The sequence below is a fragment of the Cajanus cajan genome, chromosome 3, assembly GCF_000230855.2.
Source record: "Cajanus cajan strain Asha chromosome 3, NIPB_CcT2T_4, whole genome shotgun sequence".
Taxonomy (NCBI): Eukaryota; Viridiplantae; Streptophyta; class Magnoliopsida; order Fabales; family Fabaceae; genus Cajanus; species Cajanus cajan.
The window spans coordinates 28,801,433-28,820,698 of record NC_138519.1 but is presented as its reverse complement, the minus strand read 5'-3'; the positions used below and the strand labels follow the sequence as shown (position 1 = coordinate 28,820,698).

At 29.1% G+C, this 19,266-nt stretch overlaps 2 protein-coding genes across 2 annotated transcripts; both read right to left on the bottom strand.

The window, feature by feature from the left end:
- Positions 1–462: 462 nt before the first annotated feature.
- LOC109787891 (cytochrome P450 714C2) lies at positions 463–4,046 on the bottom strand. The gene is made up of 5 exons (XM_020346490.3): positions 3,650–4,046; positions 2,639–2,865; positions 2,011–2,252; positions 1,498–1,870; positions 463–1,075 (listed from the first exon to the last, which is right to left on the bottom strand). The coding sequence occupies exons 1-5, from the start codon at positions 4,029–4,031 to the stop codon at positions 650–652; spliced, it is 1,650 nt and encodes a 549-aa protein (XP_020202079.2). The 5' UTR covers positions 4,032–4,046; the 3' UTR covers positions 463–649.
- A 5,661-nt stretch (positions 4,047–9,707) lies between these two features.
- Positions 9,708–13,865, bottom strand: LOC109787890 (cytochrome P450 714C2). The gene is made up of 5 exons (XM_020346488.3): positions 13,418–13,865; positions 12,173–12,399; positions 11,502–11,743; positions 10,965–11,337; positions 9,708–10,338 (listed from the first exon to the last, which is right to left on the bottom strand). Exons 1-5 carry the CDS (start codon positions 13,719–13,721, stop codon positions 9,913–9,915), a joined length of 1,572 nt encoding a protein of 523 aa, XP_020202077.1. The 5' UTR covers positions 13,722–13,865; the 3' UTR covers positions 9,708–9,912.
- Between the last annotated feature and the right edge of the window lie 5,401 nt (positions 13,866–19,266).

Below are 19,266 nucleotides of genomic sequence, written 5' to 3'. Positions count from 1 at the left end.
TTATATATGTATTTGTCTTTCTTTTATTTTCTATATAATCAAACAAAAGATTACAAAACCTTGAGCTCAAATCTTTGATGAAAAAAACGTGATTGAAAATAAAGATTTTATTAAAGATGATCAATTAAATTTTTTGGTAAAAATCAATCATTAAAAAAATTGATAAATACTTTATATTAATAATATAATTACTAAAAAATCAAACAAAAGAAAAGAAAACATTTTTCTTTCTTTAAATTTTTTTTCATACCAAAAAATCTAAACATCATCTCACTTTCTACTCTTTCCTTGCCTTTTCTTTTTTAAACCAAACAAACTTATAATTTCTATTAATAAAACTCAAATCCAATATCTTATACGAAGCTATTTTGTCACTAAAAGCAACAAGCTTTAGCCATGGTGTGTGACAATCTATATTTTGTTACTAATTATTGTTCCTTATTAAAAAAAAACAGGGCTAAATACATTATCAAACAATTAATCATGATAACTTGGATAAAATTTGATTAACATCTCTTGCATGTTCTGATTATTCATGTGCAAGAACAATGATATCTCTTGTAATTATATCGACCAAACCATCCCCATTTCCCAAACACAAGACCAGAAAAGGACACCAAAGAAAAAGTAGGGAAAGTCACATTCTTGCTCAAATTCTTGTCATCTTAAGAAAAACTCCTTGGCCAGGTTCTATAACCAAATGGAAGGCAGGTGAATGATTGTAACTTGGTGAGAGAGAGAAGCGAAACTTTGACAGAATGAGAGACAAAATGACCTTCAGTTCTGTCATGGCTAAGTGCTGTCCAACGCAGACACGTGACCCGGCTCCAAATGGTATATAGGCTTGTGGAAACTTACCAGCTCCAAGCACCCCATTTGCAAATCTTTCAGGATTGAACTTGTGAGCATCTGGCCCCCAGAATTGAGGGTCTTGCTGCAGAACTGGGACTGGAATCTGAATATTCATTCCTTTTGGAATCACTATGCCTTTTAAATTAACATCTTCCAAAGCTTTTCTAACAACAAATCCTGCTGGTGGATAAAGCCTCAATGTCTCTTGAATCACCATGGTTAACTGCAAGACAAGTGTAACATTTTTATAGAAGGTCTTGACTTGATCAGAAGGAATGCTCATGGAACTTTGAAATGGTTTACGAAAATTATATTAACAATTCAGACACAAACAAATGTTGAATTTAAAAGTTCTAAACCCCATATTAGTTTGTATTGATTCTTTGCATGTCATAGTGATCTCTCAATTTGTTGTCTCCCTTTCATGAATATCAGAATGCAATTGAAATGAGAAAAACCATAATGAATTTTTTCCAACTACAAAGTCATTAAATGGTATTCAAGCATTGTGTCAAATCTAAATCTTGAGCGTGAAATTTCCATGCCATGTAAGATCAAGATAACTAATCCAAGGGGCAATGAATCTGATGCATTTCTTGGAAACATTTATCTATAGCTCTTTAGCACATAGTGTGTATAACATACCGTTTTCAGGCTTCTAAGCATACTTGCATCTGGAGCACCATTTCCACAAACTTCAAGAACCTCAGCACGTGCACGATCTTGCCAATCTTGGTGTAATGCTAACAGCATTAAGCACCATGATGCTGTAATTGCAGTAGTCTCATGTCCAGCAAAGAATATATTTTTGCAGTTATCAATCATAAACCTGTCATGTGACTTGGAATCTGATAACAAGCCATCACTAGCCTCACAATTCTTTGCACCTGCAAGTATCATTTGTAAGAGATCCTGCTCATGAGTTTCCTCCTGGCGTTGTTTTATGAGCTTTAATATCTTTGAGTTTATCTCTTTCTCCAATCTCCATATCTGTCTGTTGCTTTTGTTTGGCAAGTATCTAAACACAAGTTACAACATCGTTTTTCACATTAGTAGCATTGGTAACTAGAACATGATATGCAAATATATGGTAAAGATGCAAGCCAAATGGATAGCACTACCATGGAAAACATGCACATTATATCATACAAAACATACCGATAACCAGGAATTCCAGCAAATATCTTGGAAAGGAGCTTTTGAAGATCTCTAAGCTTTGAGAATATTTCTTTTCCTTCAATGTAATTGCTCCCAAAACAAGCTCTGGCAATTATGTCAGCCGACAAACTGCGTAGATCTTCATCAATTTTAATCTCCGAAACTATTCCCTCACTTTCAAGTCTAGTCTCCCAAGACCTCAGTGTTATATTTGTTGACTCAACTATCAGATTAACCATTGACTTCAACAAGATTTACAGCAAAAACAAGTTATAAGATTGGTATTGTAATACTGCGTAACTGAAAATTTTTAGCTCTCTTGTGGATTACTTTTAGTTTTAGATTAGTCAAACTCAAAATACTTCAACATACATATTGAGTTAATATACAATTTGGCCCCTAAATGTGACAATACGTGTTGCTTCGGTCCGTGAATTGGGTAAACTTGTTAGGTAGTTGACAAATTTGAAGAAAATTTGTATAGATGCAAACTTTTAAGGACCAAAGAAACATAAGCCATCACTTTGGATACCAAGTTTTATGTTAATGCAACATTTATTTCTTCTCTATGGCTAATGCAGCATTCCATTTTTCTTGAGCAGAATAGTGTGGGGTACAATACACTTACCTTCACCTTATCAAGGTATAGTTCAGGGGCAATTATCTTCCTCTGATGAGCCCAAATTTGGCCACTTGATGTCAATATACCTTGGCCAAAGAGTGGCCCCAGATCTTTGGAAAGATAATTAGGCTTCCCTAGATTCAAAGAGGTGTACATGATGATTTCCTTCACCATATCTATATCTGCCACCATTAGCCACTGTATAGTCCCAGAAGAAAACGTGTATGTGGGACCTGCATATATTATGTAACTGAAATAAAAATTTGGACTTAAAATGGACGGCAATGAATTCATTTTAACCTCATAGATTCTAAGATTCTTATTTTCATATCAGTACTTCCTAAAAGTATTGTTTTCGGTATTTATAAATTCCTAGCTTTTCTGTCTTTGATTAATTGAACTGTAATCCTGTCATGGGAGCACACCATTCAAGTCATTCTTATAAACAAAATTACAACAAGGGTAAATATGTTCACGTTTTACAAGAGAACTGTCAACTTGAATCTTGCTGTTTAAAATTGAGAATGCCACAAGTGAATAGACCAAACTAAAGCCCTGTAGCCAATAGACTTATAGACCCTTTTGAGCAAGTGAAACTATTCCAAATTTTAGCATCTGAGCAATTATGGAATCTGAAAAGGTTTCTCTCTGTAGAACACTTCTATCAATTATATCAGATCAAGAACAGAAAGAGTTCATAATAGACAATCAGCAAAGTCAACTCAGTGCTTTAGCCTTCAATATGCTCAGCCATGGACTAACCAAATAAACCAATGAACTCAGAAAATATGTAAGAACCCTAAAAGTCAAATGAAAGCATCTAAGTGTATGTTTTTACTTTGAATACTTTAATTTATATAATAAAATTTTCACTAGAAAACTTACTGAAAATAATATTTTTTTAATCTATTCAAAACCAAACATCAATTGCAAAGAATAGTGTTTGTTGATTCAGTTCTGTAAACAGAATGAAAGAAACAAGATGTTTATGAGACAAGAGAAGGGAAAGTAACAGACCATATTGTTGGATCCACTTTTGAATATGAGGGAAGAGAGTGAAAGGCCATGCATGTGAAAGAGAAACATCTTCCTCTCTGTTTTTGACATGTGTGGTTGGTGCTGACTTAACTTGAAGCAAAAGAGCCTTAATTTGTGGGATGTTGCCAAAGTAGAAGTGAGGTGAAGGCCCATGAATCCCCTGCCTCTGAAGCTTTGCTCTCAGTGATCTTGGCCTCAACACCAAGACATTCAAGACATGCATCAACACCCCCAAAACTGCTACCAACACAACTTGTATGGTGCTCACTTCCATTGCAAAAATCTGAGTAATCCAATAGTATCTTTGTAAGTTTATTGGTAACTGAATAGTCAAAGTAGCATCTCTTAAAGTATACTGCATCTGTATTAGAATGGTAGTCTTTCTTTTATAATTTAGCTAAAAATATATTTTGATTTTTTTTATTTAATTAAAAATTATTTTGATCGTTTAGATTTTTTATTAAAAAAAATAGCCCTTCAACTTTTTAAAGTTAAATTAATGGTATTCTTGTTGATTAATGATTATTTTTATTTTGAACTTAAATTTTGAATTGTTTAAAAAATAATTAAAAAATATGAAACATAACCAACTAGCAAACCAATTAATGTTCAAACTAAATAGAAGATCTTAAAAGAGAATTATGGGAAAAGTTAGTCTTACAAAATTAATCAGATTTTTTTCGAATAACGTGTCAAGTTCACTTTTCAGAAATTTTTAATCATATTTATATTTTCTAGGAGAGAAAAAGGCGCTTAGTGTATTTTTATTTTAGGCTAAAAACCTATTTTTTCCCACATAATAATTGTTTGTTAAATTTAGTCTCATTTTTATTTTTGGTCTCAATTTGGTCTTTAATAAATTAATTGGTTTCAATGTCAGACTTCCGTCTAAATTATTTAAACGGAGTTAATTGTTGGACACGTGGATGCCACGTAGATGCATAAGTGAATGTCACGTGGATGCTAAATCTCTTGAAAACACCTGGAACCAGAACAGCCCGTTCTGAAACCAGAACGGGCCATTCTGAGGTGCACTTTTGGTGTGTTAAATTTGCATCTGAAACGGGCCGTTCCAGATGCAAAATTAACACACCACCAGTACATCAAAACGGTCCGTTCTGAAATCAGAACGGGCCGTTAACGGGCCGTTCTGGTTTTAGAACGGACCGTTCTGAATCCAGAACGGCGCGTTTCAGAACGCCTTAAATGAAGACAATAGAATATTCTATATTAATTTTATTAAAAAATATAATAATTTTGAAAAATATTTTTTTATGATAAAAATTTTAAAATTACTTATTTTTATAAAATATAATTGTCTTATAAATAGAGTGATAACTTTTCCTTTTTCTCTTTCTGTTTGAAGAAATATTTAAATGTCACTTTATAATTTTTTGCAACTTATTTAAAATTAGAGGAATAAAATGATAAAAATTAATAGGATAAACATAATAAATTTATTAATTTATTTTCTTTTAGTGTCCTCTAAATTTTTACACTCATTTAAAACAAAAATATTTTTATGTATTAATTTGAATTAATTTAACGAAGTATCATATGATTTTTAATTTTTTAAAAAATTTATAAATTTGATCTATACATGAAAAGCTTTTTAATTTAACAATTACATTTTTAAAAATTTGATATAGAACATTAATTATTAAGTAGAATAAATCTATCGAGACTTACTCTTAAAGTAAGTAAATTTTTTATTAAAAATGAAGATAATTTTACCACAAAATAAAAAATAATTAAACAATAAAATAAAATATATAAAAAATATTAATGTATTTATTGTATTAGATATAACAACATAATTAAAATATAATTAATAATATATATTTTATAAAATTATTAATATTTTATATATATATAAAAAAAAAAGAATGAAAAAAAATTGAGTGGGGGCAAGTGCCCCCACTATGATTAACTTAGATTCGTCCCTGCATATGGTTGTGTGGTGAAATGTTAGTACTGTGTATCCTCTTCCTTTACTTCAGATTCTACCTCTTCAAGAAGAGGTTGTTGTTGTTGGGGTACATCGTTAATGACTTCAAAGAAAAATACCATGTCAGTTCATCCTTTACTATATAGTGTCAATTTGGTAGTAAGTGGTTCAATCCAGTTTGACTAACAACGAAATAAAATCTGCTACCATTGTCTTTAGTGATACACTGCATTGTCCTTAATGATACACTGTATAGCCCAACTGTTTAGCAATTTAAGTTATCAATTTCCATTGACAATATTACCAAATTCAGTATTTGAAATGCTTTGTACCCATGGTCTTTTTCCTTCCACGATTCACAACCGTGAACTATAATCATTGACCGTTTGTGTTTAGCAGTCTGGAACCAGAACGGCCCATTCTGGTTGCACTCTTAGTGTGTTAATTTTGCACCTGGAACGGCCCGTTCCAGATGCAAAATTAACACACCAAGAGTGCACCTAGAACAGCCCGTTCTGGTTTCAGAACGGGCCATTCTGGTTTCAAAATGGGTCGTTCTGGTTCCAGGTGTTTTCAAAAAATTTGGCATCCACCTATGCATCTACGTGGCATCCACGTGACCAACAGTTAACTCCGTTTAAATAATTTGGACGGAAGTCCGACATTGCAACCAATTAATTTATTAGGGATCAAATTGAGACAAAAAATAAAAGTGGGATTAAATTGAAACAAACAATTATTATAAAAGATTAAAAAACTATTTTAGCCTTTATTTTATTAACTATTATGATGTTTATATATTTGTGAGTGTTTATCATGGAGGAAATTATCTAATAAAGTAGAATAGTGACAGTTTTATAGTATGAAATATTATGCAATAATAATATAATGAAACATGTTATTCTATTTTATTATCCACATGTATAAAATAATAAAATGTTTACATATGGAAAATTAAAACAAATTTTAATCTGAACTAAAATTTGTGACTAAAAATAAAAGCTAAAAATATGATCCATTGTTAAATGTTTTTCATTATACTCATGAATATATAAATATTGTAATAGTGAACATATTAAAATAATATTTGATTAATAAATATTTATGAAATTAATTTTTAATTTTCAATTTTACGATATCATCACATATACTATATTTGAAAATTATTATAATAGTGAATAAAATAAAATAAAAATTTAATTATTTTTACTTTTCAACATAAACAAAGTAAAATTAGTATCTCATGAATTAGACTCGGCTTAATCTATTTTTACATAGATTAATATAAAATAAAAATTAGAAGACCAAAAATAAATTTATAAAATTTTAGAAAGACTAATAAAAAAGTTTCATTTATCACGTATATTTTTATTTGTTAAATAGGACATCATGCTTGACAGAGTTATAAAAAAAAAATAAGTAATCAATTTTAACATGTTACAATTTTTTTTAAAAAAACTAATTTAATAAAAAAATTAGAGAATCAAAAATAAAATTGAAAATTTTGGAAGGATTAAAAGCAACATGTACCCATACATACATACATATATACATACATACATATATATATATATATATATATATATATATATATATATATAGCTTAAATTTTTACATTAAATTAAATTAATATTTACTGATGTATTTTTTATTCATTTTTTAATTATATATTAATTGATGCATTCATCACTCATTCAAATAAAACAACTTTTCATAATTTCATTAATTAATACTTAATTTTTTCAATTAACATTAAATATATAATAGAATGTATATAAAAGATCATTAAATAAAAATTTATTAGTTAAAATAATTATAGAATTTAAATATTTCAATTATTTTAGACTTATTATCATTAAAAACATTTATAAATTAATTAAAATTATTTTTATGATATTCTAAAATTTAATAAATAATGTTGTGCATTAAATAGATACTTATTATCAATGGAAATAATATCATGTTTATATATAAACATATAATATTATGTTCTTAGTGTTTATTAATTATTAATATATAATATTACTAAATAATTTGATGTTTAAATATGTTTTTAATTTTTATAAAATAAATATTTTTTGATTTTGGTGCTTGTAAAAAAAACACTTTGTTATCATCCTTTTAAATTTTGAAATCACTATTTTTTATTATGATAAAATGAGTAAAATTTTGTGTTAATTCTCATAATTTTTTTAAATTTTGATCTCACTTAAATCTAAAATCATTATTTCATACATGATACATAAGAGAAACTATATGAGATGAATAAAAACACAAACCATATGAAAGTAGACATAATTTACCATTAATGGGATAAAAAGAAAGATGAAAAGAAATATAATAGAAGATTTATCAAAGTCCGCCTAGAACATATAGTCCCGAGTTGTAACTGTTTAGGACTTATGACTAACAAGAGCCAAAATAATATTTTATATATATATATATATATATATATATATATATATTTTGTTTGTTATTTTTTATTATCTCTTATATATTTTTGTTTAGTTTAACTATTGTTTCAATACTCGTAATTTCATATCAATAAGTCATTGATCTAAATGATTTTCACTCGATTTTTTTAAGACAATGTCTTATATTTGAGTATTAAGTATGGAAAAATGTAATTGAAAGGAAAGATTTTTTTAAGACAATGTCTTATATTTGAGTATTAAGTATGGAAAAATGTAATTGAAATGAAAGATATTAAAGGCGATCAACAGGTTCAATAAAATCAATAAATATTTCATACCAATAATATAATTAAAAAAAGGTATTTATAATTTTAAAAATTTTACCTTTTAATCGTTATAATTAAAAATATTATATTTTAGACTTTATACATACTGTTATATTTTTTTTTCTTTTTAATTTCTATAATTTCATAAATTTTATCTTAATTTTAGTCATTATAAATGATATGGACAAAGAAAACAAAAATAATACTTATAAAAATTAAAATAAAATACTTTTAATTATTGTACTATCCGTACCGCTATGCCGAGCTCGAACTCGGCATCATAGCGCAGGACGACCTCGGCCAAGACGAGGTCTGCTATCTAATTAGGTCATAACTGATCTCAGGCGCAAGGCCCAACGAAACCCTAATTTACACCAGGTACGTGCATTACTTATACGAGACTCATACTCACACAAATTCTAATTTTAGCATCAGAGTCTCTTTTGCAGGTATCACCCCCATCTTGGAGCATCAAGCGTACCAGTGAAGGAAGCTCACCGACCTTACCCAGCGGATCGTCTCTACCTTGGATCCTCGGTAAGAACAATTATAAAGACTAAAAAGTAAACATCATAAATTTATAGAAAAGTATTTAAATCATTCTTTTTTTAAACCTAAATATAAAAATATAAGATTATAAAGTTGCATTATATTTATTGTTAGATTTTTTTTATATATACATTTATAAAAGAATAAAACTTACTTTTAGTGTCTCTAAAATTTTTTGAGATTAATTTTAATTTTAAAAAAGATTGTCCTATTTTAGTTATATAGTATTTTATAATACCATTTTTTTATTGAGACCGCATTTCTTGTGTTGATTTCGGCAAATGCGAATATACGATGTAAGAAGAAGCTTTTTGTCACTTAAAAGCATAGGCTGTCATCTGTACGATGTACATAGATTCTGAATTTTCTGTTAGGCTTATTCATATTTTTAGTAACTTAAATTTAAGATAAATTTATTTTTTATCTCTTAAATTTAAAATTATTATTTTTAATTTTTATAATTTTTAAAAAATTTATTTATCAATATTATATCTAAAAGTGATAAATTAAAATAATTATATAATATTAGTTGAATTTAACAAAAATACCGATAAATAAATTTTATGTAACAATATTTGACATATTTTTTTAATAAAATTTAAATATAAAGAATAAAATAATATTATTTTTAAATAACATAGACTAAAAGATTAATTTTAAATTTGAAAGATTAAAAATAAATTTATCTTAAATTTAAAAAATTAAAAAGATATTTAAACTATTATTTTACTATTTAATGCATTTTATTATTTGTTACAAGATCACATATATCTTTCACTATAGGTGCCGAATTGCTGTACTTTTATAAAAATACAGGACTAATAAATTAGAAAAACACCAATTATGATCTAACATGAATAAAATTTATTCATAAACATTTCTTGCACATGTTTTCATTATTCATCTGCTTGTAAAATGATTTGTCTTATGATTAAAACCATTTCATTTCCGAAGCACAAGCAGAAAAGTACCCCAAAGAAAAGGGTAAGAGTTACATATTGTAGCTTAAATTTTTGACATCTTAAGAACAACTCCATGGGCAGGTTCTATGACCAAATGGTAAGCAGGTGAATGGCAGTAACTTGATGAGAGAGAGAAGCGAAACTTTGACAGAATGAGAGACAAAATCTCCTTCAGTTCTGTCATGGCTAAGTGCTGTCCAACGCAGACACGTGGCCCTATTCCAAATGGTATATAAAGCTGTGGAACCTTGCATGCTCCAATAGCCCCTTTTGCAAACCTTTCTGGATTGAACTTGTGAGCATCAGGTCCCCAAAGTTGAGGGTCTTGGTTCAGAAGTGGGATTGGAATCTGAATATTCATTCCTTTGGGAATCAGCATGCCTTTCAGATTAATATCTTGGAAAGCTGTTCTAACAACATGTGCTTGTGGTGAATAAAGCCTCAAAGTCTCTTGTATCACCATGGTTAACTGCATTTGTAACATTTTTACTTGGTCAGAAACAATGCACATGAAACATTGAAATGGAAAAAACCCAAGTCTTCCTATCACCATTTAAAAATGATTATCAACTATTTATCCATGCACCAAACTCATCAGTATTGGATACTAGGAGTTGTATTGAAAAAACTCAAATCTTACATTAACTAGAGATAAGACAAATAGAATATATAAATGGGAGCAACACTCATTTTATAGACCGATTTTGTAGGATTGAGTTAGACTACAATCTACATTTTAAGACACCAAAAAATGTTGAATTAAAAAAAGCCTCCACTAAAAGAGTGCTATATAGAATGATTCATTTCTCTATGTTCCATCCTATTTTCATCTCTTAGGTATAACTTTTTTGCATGTTTTGCGCATTTTAAGGCAACAATCCTTTGCACAATGCCAATAGATCTATTATGTCAAAATGATCTTTCAACTTGTTTTCTTCCTTTTATGGAGATCAAGATGCAATTGAAATGGTAAAAAAATTTAATGAAATTTCTGCAACTACAAATTCGTTGTGTTCTTTCTGCATTGTGAACAATCTAAATCTTTGAAATGAAATTTCCATGACATGTTGCTGAAGTCCACGATCAAGCACATACCGTTTTGAGGCTTTTAAGCATAGTTGCATCTGGAGCACTTTTTCCACAAACTTGAAGCACCTCAGCACGGGCACGATCTTGCCAATCTTGGTGTGTAGCTAACAGCATCAAGCACCATGATGCTGTGATTGCAGTAGTCTCATATCCAGCAAAGAATATGTTTTTGCAATTATCTATCATAAACCTGTCGCGAGAGATGGAATTTGAAAAGAAGCCATCACTACCCTCGCAATTCTTTGCACCCTCAAGTATCATTTGTAAGAGATCCTGCTCATGAGTTTCCTCCTGGCGTTGTTTTATGAGCTTCAATATCTTTGAGTTAATCTCTTTCTCCAATCTCCATAGCTGTCTGTTGCTTTTGTTAGGCAAGTATCTAAAACGAGGTACAACACAAATTAATAAAATCACTAACAAGAAGAACATCATATACAAATACATGACAAACATGCAAGAAAAAGCAAAACATTACAATAGAAAACATGCACATGATATCTCTCACAATTCATGAGCATAAAAGACTTTAGTTAGCATAAATACCGAGAGCCTGGAATTCCAGCATGTACTTTGGACAAGAGCTTTTGAACATCTCTAAGCTTTGAGAATATTTCTTTTCCTTCAATGTAATTGCTCCCAAAACAAGCTCTGGCAATTATGTCAGCTGACAAACTTCGCAGATCTTCATCAACTTTAATCTCTGAAATATCTCCCTCGCTTTCAAGTCTAGCCTCCCAAGACCTTAGTGTCACATTTGTTGACTCGACTATCAGATTAACCATTGCCTTCAACATGATTCACAGTAAAAGCAAGTTATATGATATTGCTTGATATTGTAATGCTGTATAACTGAAATTATTTAGCACTCATGTAGATTACTTGAGATAATAATAATAATATACAATTTGGTCCCTAAATGTGACCATTTATGTTGCCTTGGACCCTGAATAGAGTAAACTTGTTCACATGTTGAAATTTTTTTTGAACCAATTTTTATAGGCACACTGTTTGAGGCCAAAGCAACATAAGTCATAACTTGCAGGAACCAAACTTTATATTAACTGCATTTATTTCTTCTCTAATCTCTATGGCCAATGCAACATTCCATCTCCGATGACAGTTGAGTCTAGTGAAATAGGTGTTCACATTTAGTATCTGACCGTATTTTAAACAGAATTGTCTCGAGCAGGTTGGGCAGGGTACAATACACTTACCTTCACCTTATCAAGGTACAGTTCAGGGGCAATTATCTTCCTCTGATGAGCCCAAATTTGGCCACTTGATGCCAATATACCTTGGCCCAAAAGTGGCCCCAGATCTTTGGACAGATAAGTAGGCTTTCCTAGATTCAAAGAAGTGTACATGATAATTTCCTTCACCATCTCTATATCTGCTACCATTAGCCACTGGTCATTCCCAGAAGAAAACAAGTACATGGAACCTGCATATATCTTACGGAAATCAAAATTTGGACTTAAAATGGACAACAATGAAATCATATCAACCTACTAGATTATAGGATTATCATTTTCATATCAGCACTTCCTGCAAAGTATTATTATTTTTGGCTTGTGATTAATTTTTACTATGGCTATGATTATTGCAACTGTAAACTTGTCAGTGGAACACACGGAAATGGATCTCCTACTTTATGAAGGGAAAGTTATGGTAATTTAATGCATTTAAACCGTTAGATTTGTAATAATAGATCAGATTGTGACACGTGTATATTTAAGTCAAAATATATATTGTACATGTGTCACAATCTGATTTATTTTTATAAATCTAACGGTTTAAATGCATTAAGTTACCATAATTTTCATATCTCAAAGGTAGAGAATCTGAATCCGGAACACACTGGGCTTTCTGGACCGGTCCTGACATTTCATGGGTCCTGAGTGTAACAATAGAGAAGGCTTTCACATATACAAGTATTTTAAAATGTAAACACATTTAAGGGTGATCATAAATCGATTCAGTTAAGTAAAATCGAAAAACCGACCTGAAAAGTTGAAATTTTTTTATTGGGTTGTATCAGATTTCATATTTGCTTTTGAAAATTGATTCAATTCCTTCCAAACCCAATATACACATTGTTATGGAATCTGGAAATTAATATTTCTGCCTATATTGAACATTTCCATCAACTTTATCGAATCAATAACAGAGATTTCAGGATAAACCACCACCAAACTAAAACTCAATGCTTTAGCCTCAAAATGTTTAGCCAACCAATAAATTCGGTAAAAATGGCCCAAAATGTTACTAGAAAATATCAAGTGTGTGCTTTTATTTGAGATTTAGAACATTTACAATCAAATCTCACTAAAAAAGCTTCTAAAACGTTTTTTTCTTTAATTCATTCATAACCAAATATCAATTTCAAAGAATAGGGGCTGTTGATTCATTTTTCTATGAAAGAAGGAAACATGTTTATGAGACAAGACAAATTAACCGACCATATTGTTTGATCCACTTTTGAACATGAGGGAAGACAGTTAAAGGCCATGCATGTGAAGGAGAAACATCTTGCTCTTTGTCTTTGACTTGTGTGGTTGGTGCTGACTGAACTTGAAGCAAAAGGGTCTTAATTTGTGGGATGTTGCCAAGGTAGAAGTGAGGTGGAGGCCCTTGAATCCCCTGCCTCTGAAGCTTTGCTCTCAGTGATCTTGGCCTCAACACCAAGCTGTTGAAGACATGCATCAACACCACCAAAACTGTTCCAAACACAACGTGCACTGTGTTCATCTCCATCACCACCATCTTCTCCTATTCCTGCTCCTTAAGTTTACATTTACACCACAAAACAACAAACTCTCTGATATATAACTGGGTGGAGAAAAGTGACAGCAAAATCCTTTTAATATATAACTAGGGTGAGAGAATAACTTTTTGCCTTTCAATTTTCAAAACAGAAAAAGAATAATACAATAAGTAGTTACTTGAAAGTTGTAAGAGTATGAGAACATTGAGAAGTTTACGGTGAAGTAAAAAAAGAATAAAATAAAATATATAATTAAAGAATAAAATAGTTAAAAAAAATGTATGTACTTAAAAAGGAATATACCTTTTATTATTAGTATTAATATAGTTATAATATATTTTTATTAAATTCCTATCATTGTTGTGGAGGGATTTTGAATAAAAAATATTGCCATATATATACAAGACCATTTCAAGAAAAAAAGATTTTAAGACTACTTCGAGATACTCTTTTTTTTTTTTTAGAACAACTACTTTGCGATTCTTTTTCCCTTTTTTATAATTATTTTTCATCATAATACTCTTAAATAATAAATATTGTAAATTTGTCTCTTTTCATCTCACATGAGGATACGAGAGGAGACAACTACATAATCATTAATCTATTCCATACATTAATTAATTTACAAAACAAATAATTTACCATAACTCCTGTAGTGATTGTTAGTATAGTCCTACAATTTTATTTTGATAATGTGTCGATATTTGCGGGGCCACACAAAATGTGTAGACATTTTATATAATCTTTACTCTATGTATATTTGTGAGGTGAAATTTTAATTTGAGAGCACCAATACTTGGTATACTAGATGGAAATTTTATCCTCAATTTTTTAGGTAATAAAAGTGGTTTCACATCCGATCTAATAAATTTAAATCGAAAAATCAGATTGATTTAGGCTATTAAATTAGTTTAAATTTAAAAATTGAAAATTCAATCAGTTTATTTTAGATGTTAGATTTAGATTTTCAAAAACTGAATCAAATTGATCTATTCAATTATTTTAATATTTATTATTATTATTATTATTATTATTATTATTATTATTATTATTATTATTTTGGGTTATAAATAAGAGGCACTATTAAAATATGCATAACGGATAAGTGGTTCATTTTAACCTTTTTTTTTATTATAAATCGGCTCATTAAATCAAAATTAAAGAATAGAAATAAAACTCAAATTTTCTATTTGTCTCATAGTGAGCATTTCTTATTTATAAAAGTTGGGTATCGACTGCATATAAGAATTTTATAGTTTTAGTTGTAACATTTGAGATATTTTGTTGAGTTTGTAATGTTGAGGATGAGATATGATAAATTTGTAGATTGTGATGTTGGACATAATTAAGTTTTAATTTAATGATATTTATTATTTTTAAAATTTTTAATTTTTAATGTTTCAAGTAGTACTATATCCGTTCTTATTTATAAAGACTCAGTTTAGAACAATTATTTGTTCTTTTATATAAGACTCAATTTAGTTTGATCTATTAATTAGTTATTTTTATACTAAAATACTCGTAATTAAAACATGTTATCTTCACTTGATGAAATTATTTTAGAAGACATACATACATTCTAATTGGTTAAGAAAGTACAAGAATAGTAAATAAATATATATATATATATATATATATATATAAGACAAATTTATTGTTATTAAGTATATTAACTATTTTTCATAATCATAGTGAATTAGGTATTTGAATCTTATATATAGAAATGAATGTAGTATTTTCTAATGTTAACAAATAGGTTTATAATATTGAATGTTTTATTCTGTTGATGATATGAAAATATATTTTATAAGTTATCTAATGTGAATTTATTTTTTTATTTTTCATTTTACATATAAATCTAATGATCTGATCCAAATGATATATTAAAATATATTTAATTTTTTAAAAATTAAAAAAATAAGAAAACAGACTTTTTAAATAAAAATTGGAACCCAATAAATTGTACCTAATAATAATAATGAGTGTATTATTAGTATTTTTAGTAATTTTAAAGATCATTTTAGAAAAATAGTATACTTCCTTTGTTTTCTATTATAAGTATAAAAAAAATTGATTTCACACATATTAAAGAAATTAATTGTCTGCATTAAATTTTATTAATGTCATAATATTCTTTCAAAATTATTCTTGTTATAAATGAAAAAAAAGAACTAGTACAACTAAAAAGTTATCGTTAAATAAAAAATATTTTAGAAAAAAAATAATATTAAATGAGATAAAAAAAAATAGTTAAAATTTATTAGTATTTAAAAAATGTGTATTTCTTTTTATGGCTTCTTATAATGAAAGAGTAATCGTTAATAAATTTATGCCAATGATTGAATTAACTATTTTTACGTATATGTTGAGACAAATGTGGTAAATGTTTTAAAGGAAAAACATTTTTTTTTTCGTTCCTAGAGTATCCACCGCTAATAACAATGACTAATCTCCTTACTATGTTGGAGGCATATTAAAAGGTGAGGTGGGATTAATAGTTATTAAAAATTATTTACATAAAAAAACTCGCCCCAAAATATTAATACTGATCTTTTTAAGCCTATTAAAAAATCTGCATTAAGATTCAGATTTATAAACTTAGTACATGTTTGCTTACACGTCTTTGATCCACGTCTTCCTATATTTTTACGTCAAAAAGATGGATCTGATGGAGAAGTTAGGGTTGCTTCATGTCTTTGACACAAATGCAAACATGCTCTTAATTGTGTGTGAGCATTATATATATATATATATATATATATATATATATATATATATATATATATATATATATATATATATATATATATATTCATTTATTCTTAAAGTAAGTTTACCTAAACTTATTCCGTTTAATAACTCATGTTTTAAATAAAATTATAACGATTCAATCGTTGAATTTAAAGATTTTAATGCATAAATTAAATCTGCAAATTTTTAAAATATTTCAAAATTATTTGATACTTTGTTCATTAATTCAAATTGATAAATAATCATAAAATTATTTTATATATTGATTTGAATTAATGAAACGGAGTATCAAATGATTTTTAATTTTTTTAAAAAATTTGAAGACTTGATCTATGTATTTAGAAATTTTAATTCAATGATTGGATTGTTGAAATTTGATGGATAGAACATGAGTTATTGAATGCAATAAATTTAGGTAGACTTATTCCTAAAGTAAACGGATCTCTCTCTCTCTCTCTCTCTCTCTCTCTCTCTCTCTCTATATATATATATATATATATATATATATATAAAGAGAGAGAGAGAGAAGATGTATCCAAGACCAATTCATACAAATCCATCCAATATTTCACAAGAAACCCTAATTTATACATTTCACCGTAACCTTCCAACTAGTCAATTTTGTACATCAATAAATCAATCACAAAAATACAACCACAAACATCATACATCAACAGTTTCATACTCAAATTAAACATAAGCATTCATATAAATGAATTCTGAAAGTACCTAAGATACTTAGGGATCGCCTCGCTACTCATACCTTTCATATATGTCCATGGATTAAACATCCCTCACTCCCCTTTACCCCAAGTGATGATCTCATAGCACAAGCACACTCTTTGTTGCCTTAGTTGCTACTTCACACTTTCTCTTATGGCTTCCTTTAGGTTTTCCTCTACAAGTGCTCTTAGGGTTTAGAACAGACTGGTCATGAGACTAACAAAGTTAGTAATTAAGTATAATAAAAAAAATTAACTTACATAATATATTTAAAATTTGGGAACACAAATGCTATAAAAAAAATAGAGACCTATCAGTCACATCTACCATATTTTAAGGACTAAATTGAGTGTTTACTCTTCCTAATGATTTAAAAGGTCCAAAATCGAACCTTATTAAGATAACCCATCTAATCCGATTTTAAAACTTGCCTTACCCATGTACCTGTATGAACCCACTTGGATGTCATTTTTTTTCCAATTAGTTTGATTTCATGTCGAGTATGGCCTACCTATTCACCCCTACCACAAAAGTATTTTCCAAAAGAGAAAAAATAAATAAACTTATAGAAAGTGCTTTTCAAAAGACAAAAATATACTTTTGGAAAAAGAAATATTTTTTTTCTCTTCCAGAAAATATTTTTTGGAAGCATATTTTCTTCTAAAAAGTTCTTTTTAAAAGTATATTTTAACAACTAGAAAATACAATTTAATAATGATTATAATAATAATAATAATTCATATATTTGAAAAGGACCTCCATAAATTTAACAAGACAATATTGAAAATAGAGTGAAATATTAGGGTTTAAAGAATGTTGAATTTAGAGTTATATATATATATATATATATATATATATATATATATAAGTTATCGGGTATCTTTATGACTAGAAAGAAAAAAAAAATCAAGAAATGAAAAAAGAGAAGTTCACAAAATGTGATTAGAAAGAAATAGACCGATGAAAGAAAATGAGTATAAGAAAAAGAGGTAAACAAATAAGATAATATTTTGAAATAAAACTTATTTTCAAAAGGTATTAAAAAAATAATATTATAAAGAAAAGGTGTTCATAACATTTACCAAATTTAGAGATATCATAAATTGGGTCATGCCTAATAACAATAAAATTCTACTTGGTGACAAATAAAGCAGTTGAAAAATGCCACAAAACATGACACAAAGATCTTCTTGAGCTCTTGTAGCACTGATGTAGATTGCTATCATCTAACTAAGTGGGGAAAGAACACACAATGACACAAACAAGAAGCAAAAATAAAAGAAAAACAACAAAGTAATAAAGAATATAATCAAACCAATCTAACATATAATCATTACAAAAATAATTGAGTCTGTTCTTACCGGAGATCGGTCTTAAGGACGATCTACTGGGCAAGATTGGTGAGCCTCCTTCGCTGGGTACGCTTGTTGTTCCAAAGTGGGGGTGGTACCTACAAAAGAGACTCTGATGCTAAAGTTAGTGTTTGTGGATGTATGGGTCTCATATAAGTAGTGCACGTACCTTAGTGTGAATTAGGGTTTATTTGAGCCTTGGGCCTGAGGTCGGTTGTGACCTGTTCAGATAGTAGGCTTTGTCTTGGTCGATGTTGTGTAGCGCGCGTTCGATGTCATTCTGCGTTGTGATGTCGAGCTCGATCTCGGCTTCGCGATACGGACAGTACACTAGCCCCCCGAGCTCTGAAGACCGTGGGTCGAAGAGTTAATACCGAGCCCGGTGAAGGGTCGTGACTCTTTGCGTACGCTTCTCTATCATGATGCCATGTGTCATAACCGTCACCTCGTTCCCCAAAACGCGTGGGCGGCGTGTTAATGGGAGGTGACGGTTATGTAATGATGGGCGCACTTCGCCATAATGGAGCCCCATTAATGTGTCATCAGTTTTGTCTCCTCTCTCCACGTGTCACTTCAGTTTCAATTTTGGGAACCCTTTTTTTCCCTCTCTCCTTCGCGCCCTCTCATCTTTACTTTACTCTTTCTTCTGTCTTGGCTTCTCGTGCACACCGACGCTCCCTCAGCCCTTTTCCTTTCTCATCTTCTCCATTTGTCCTTG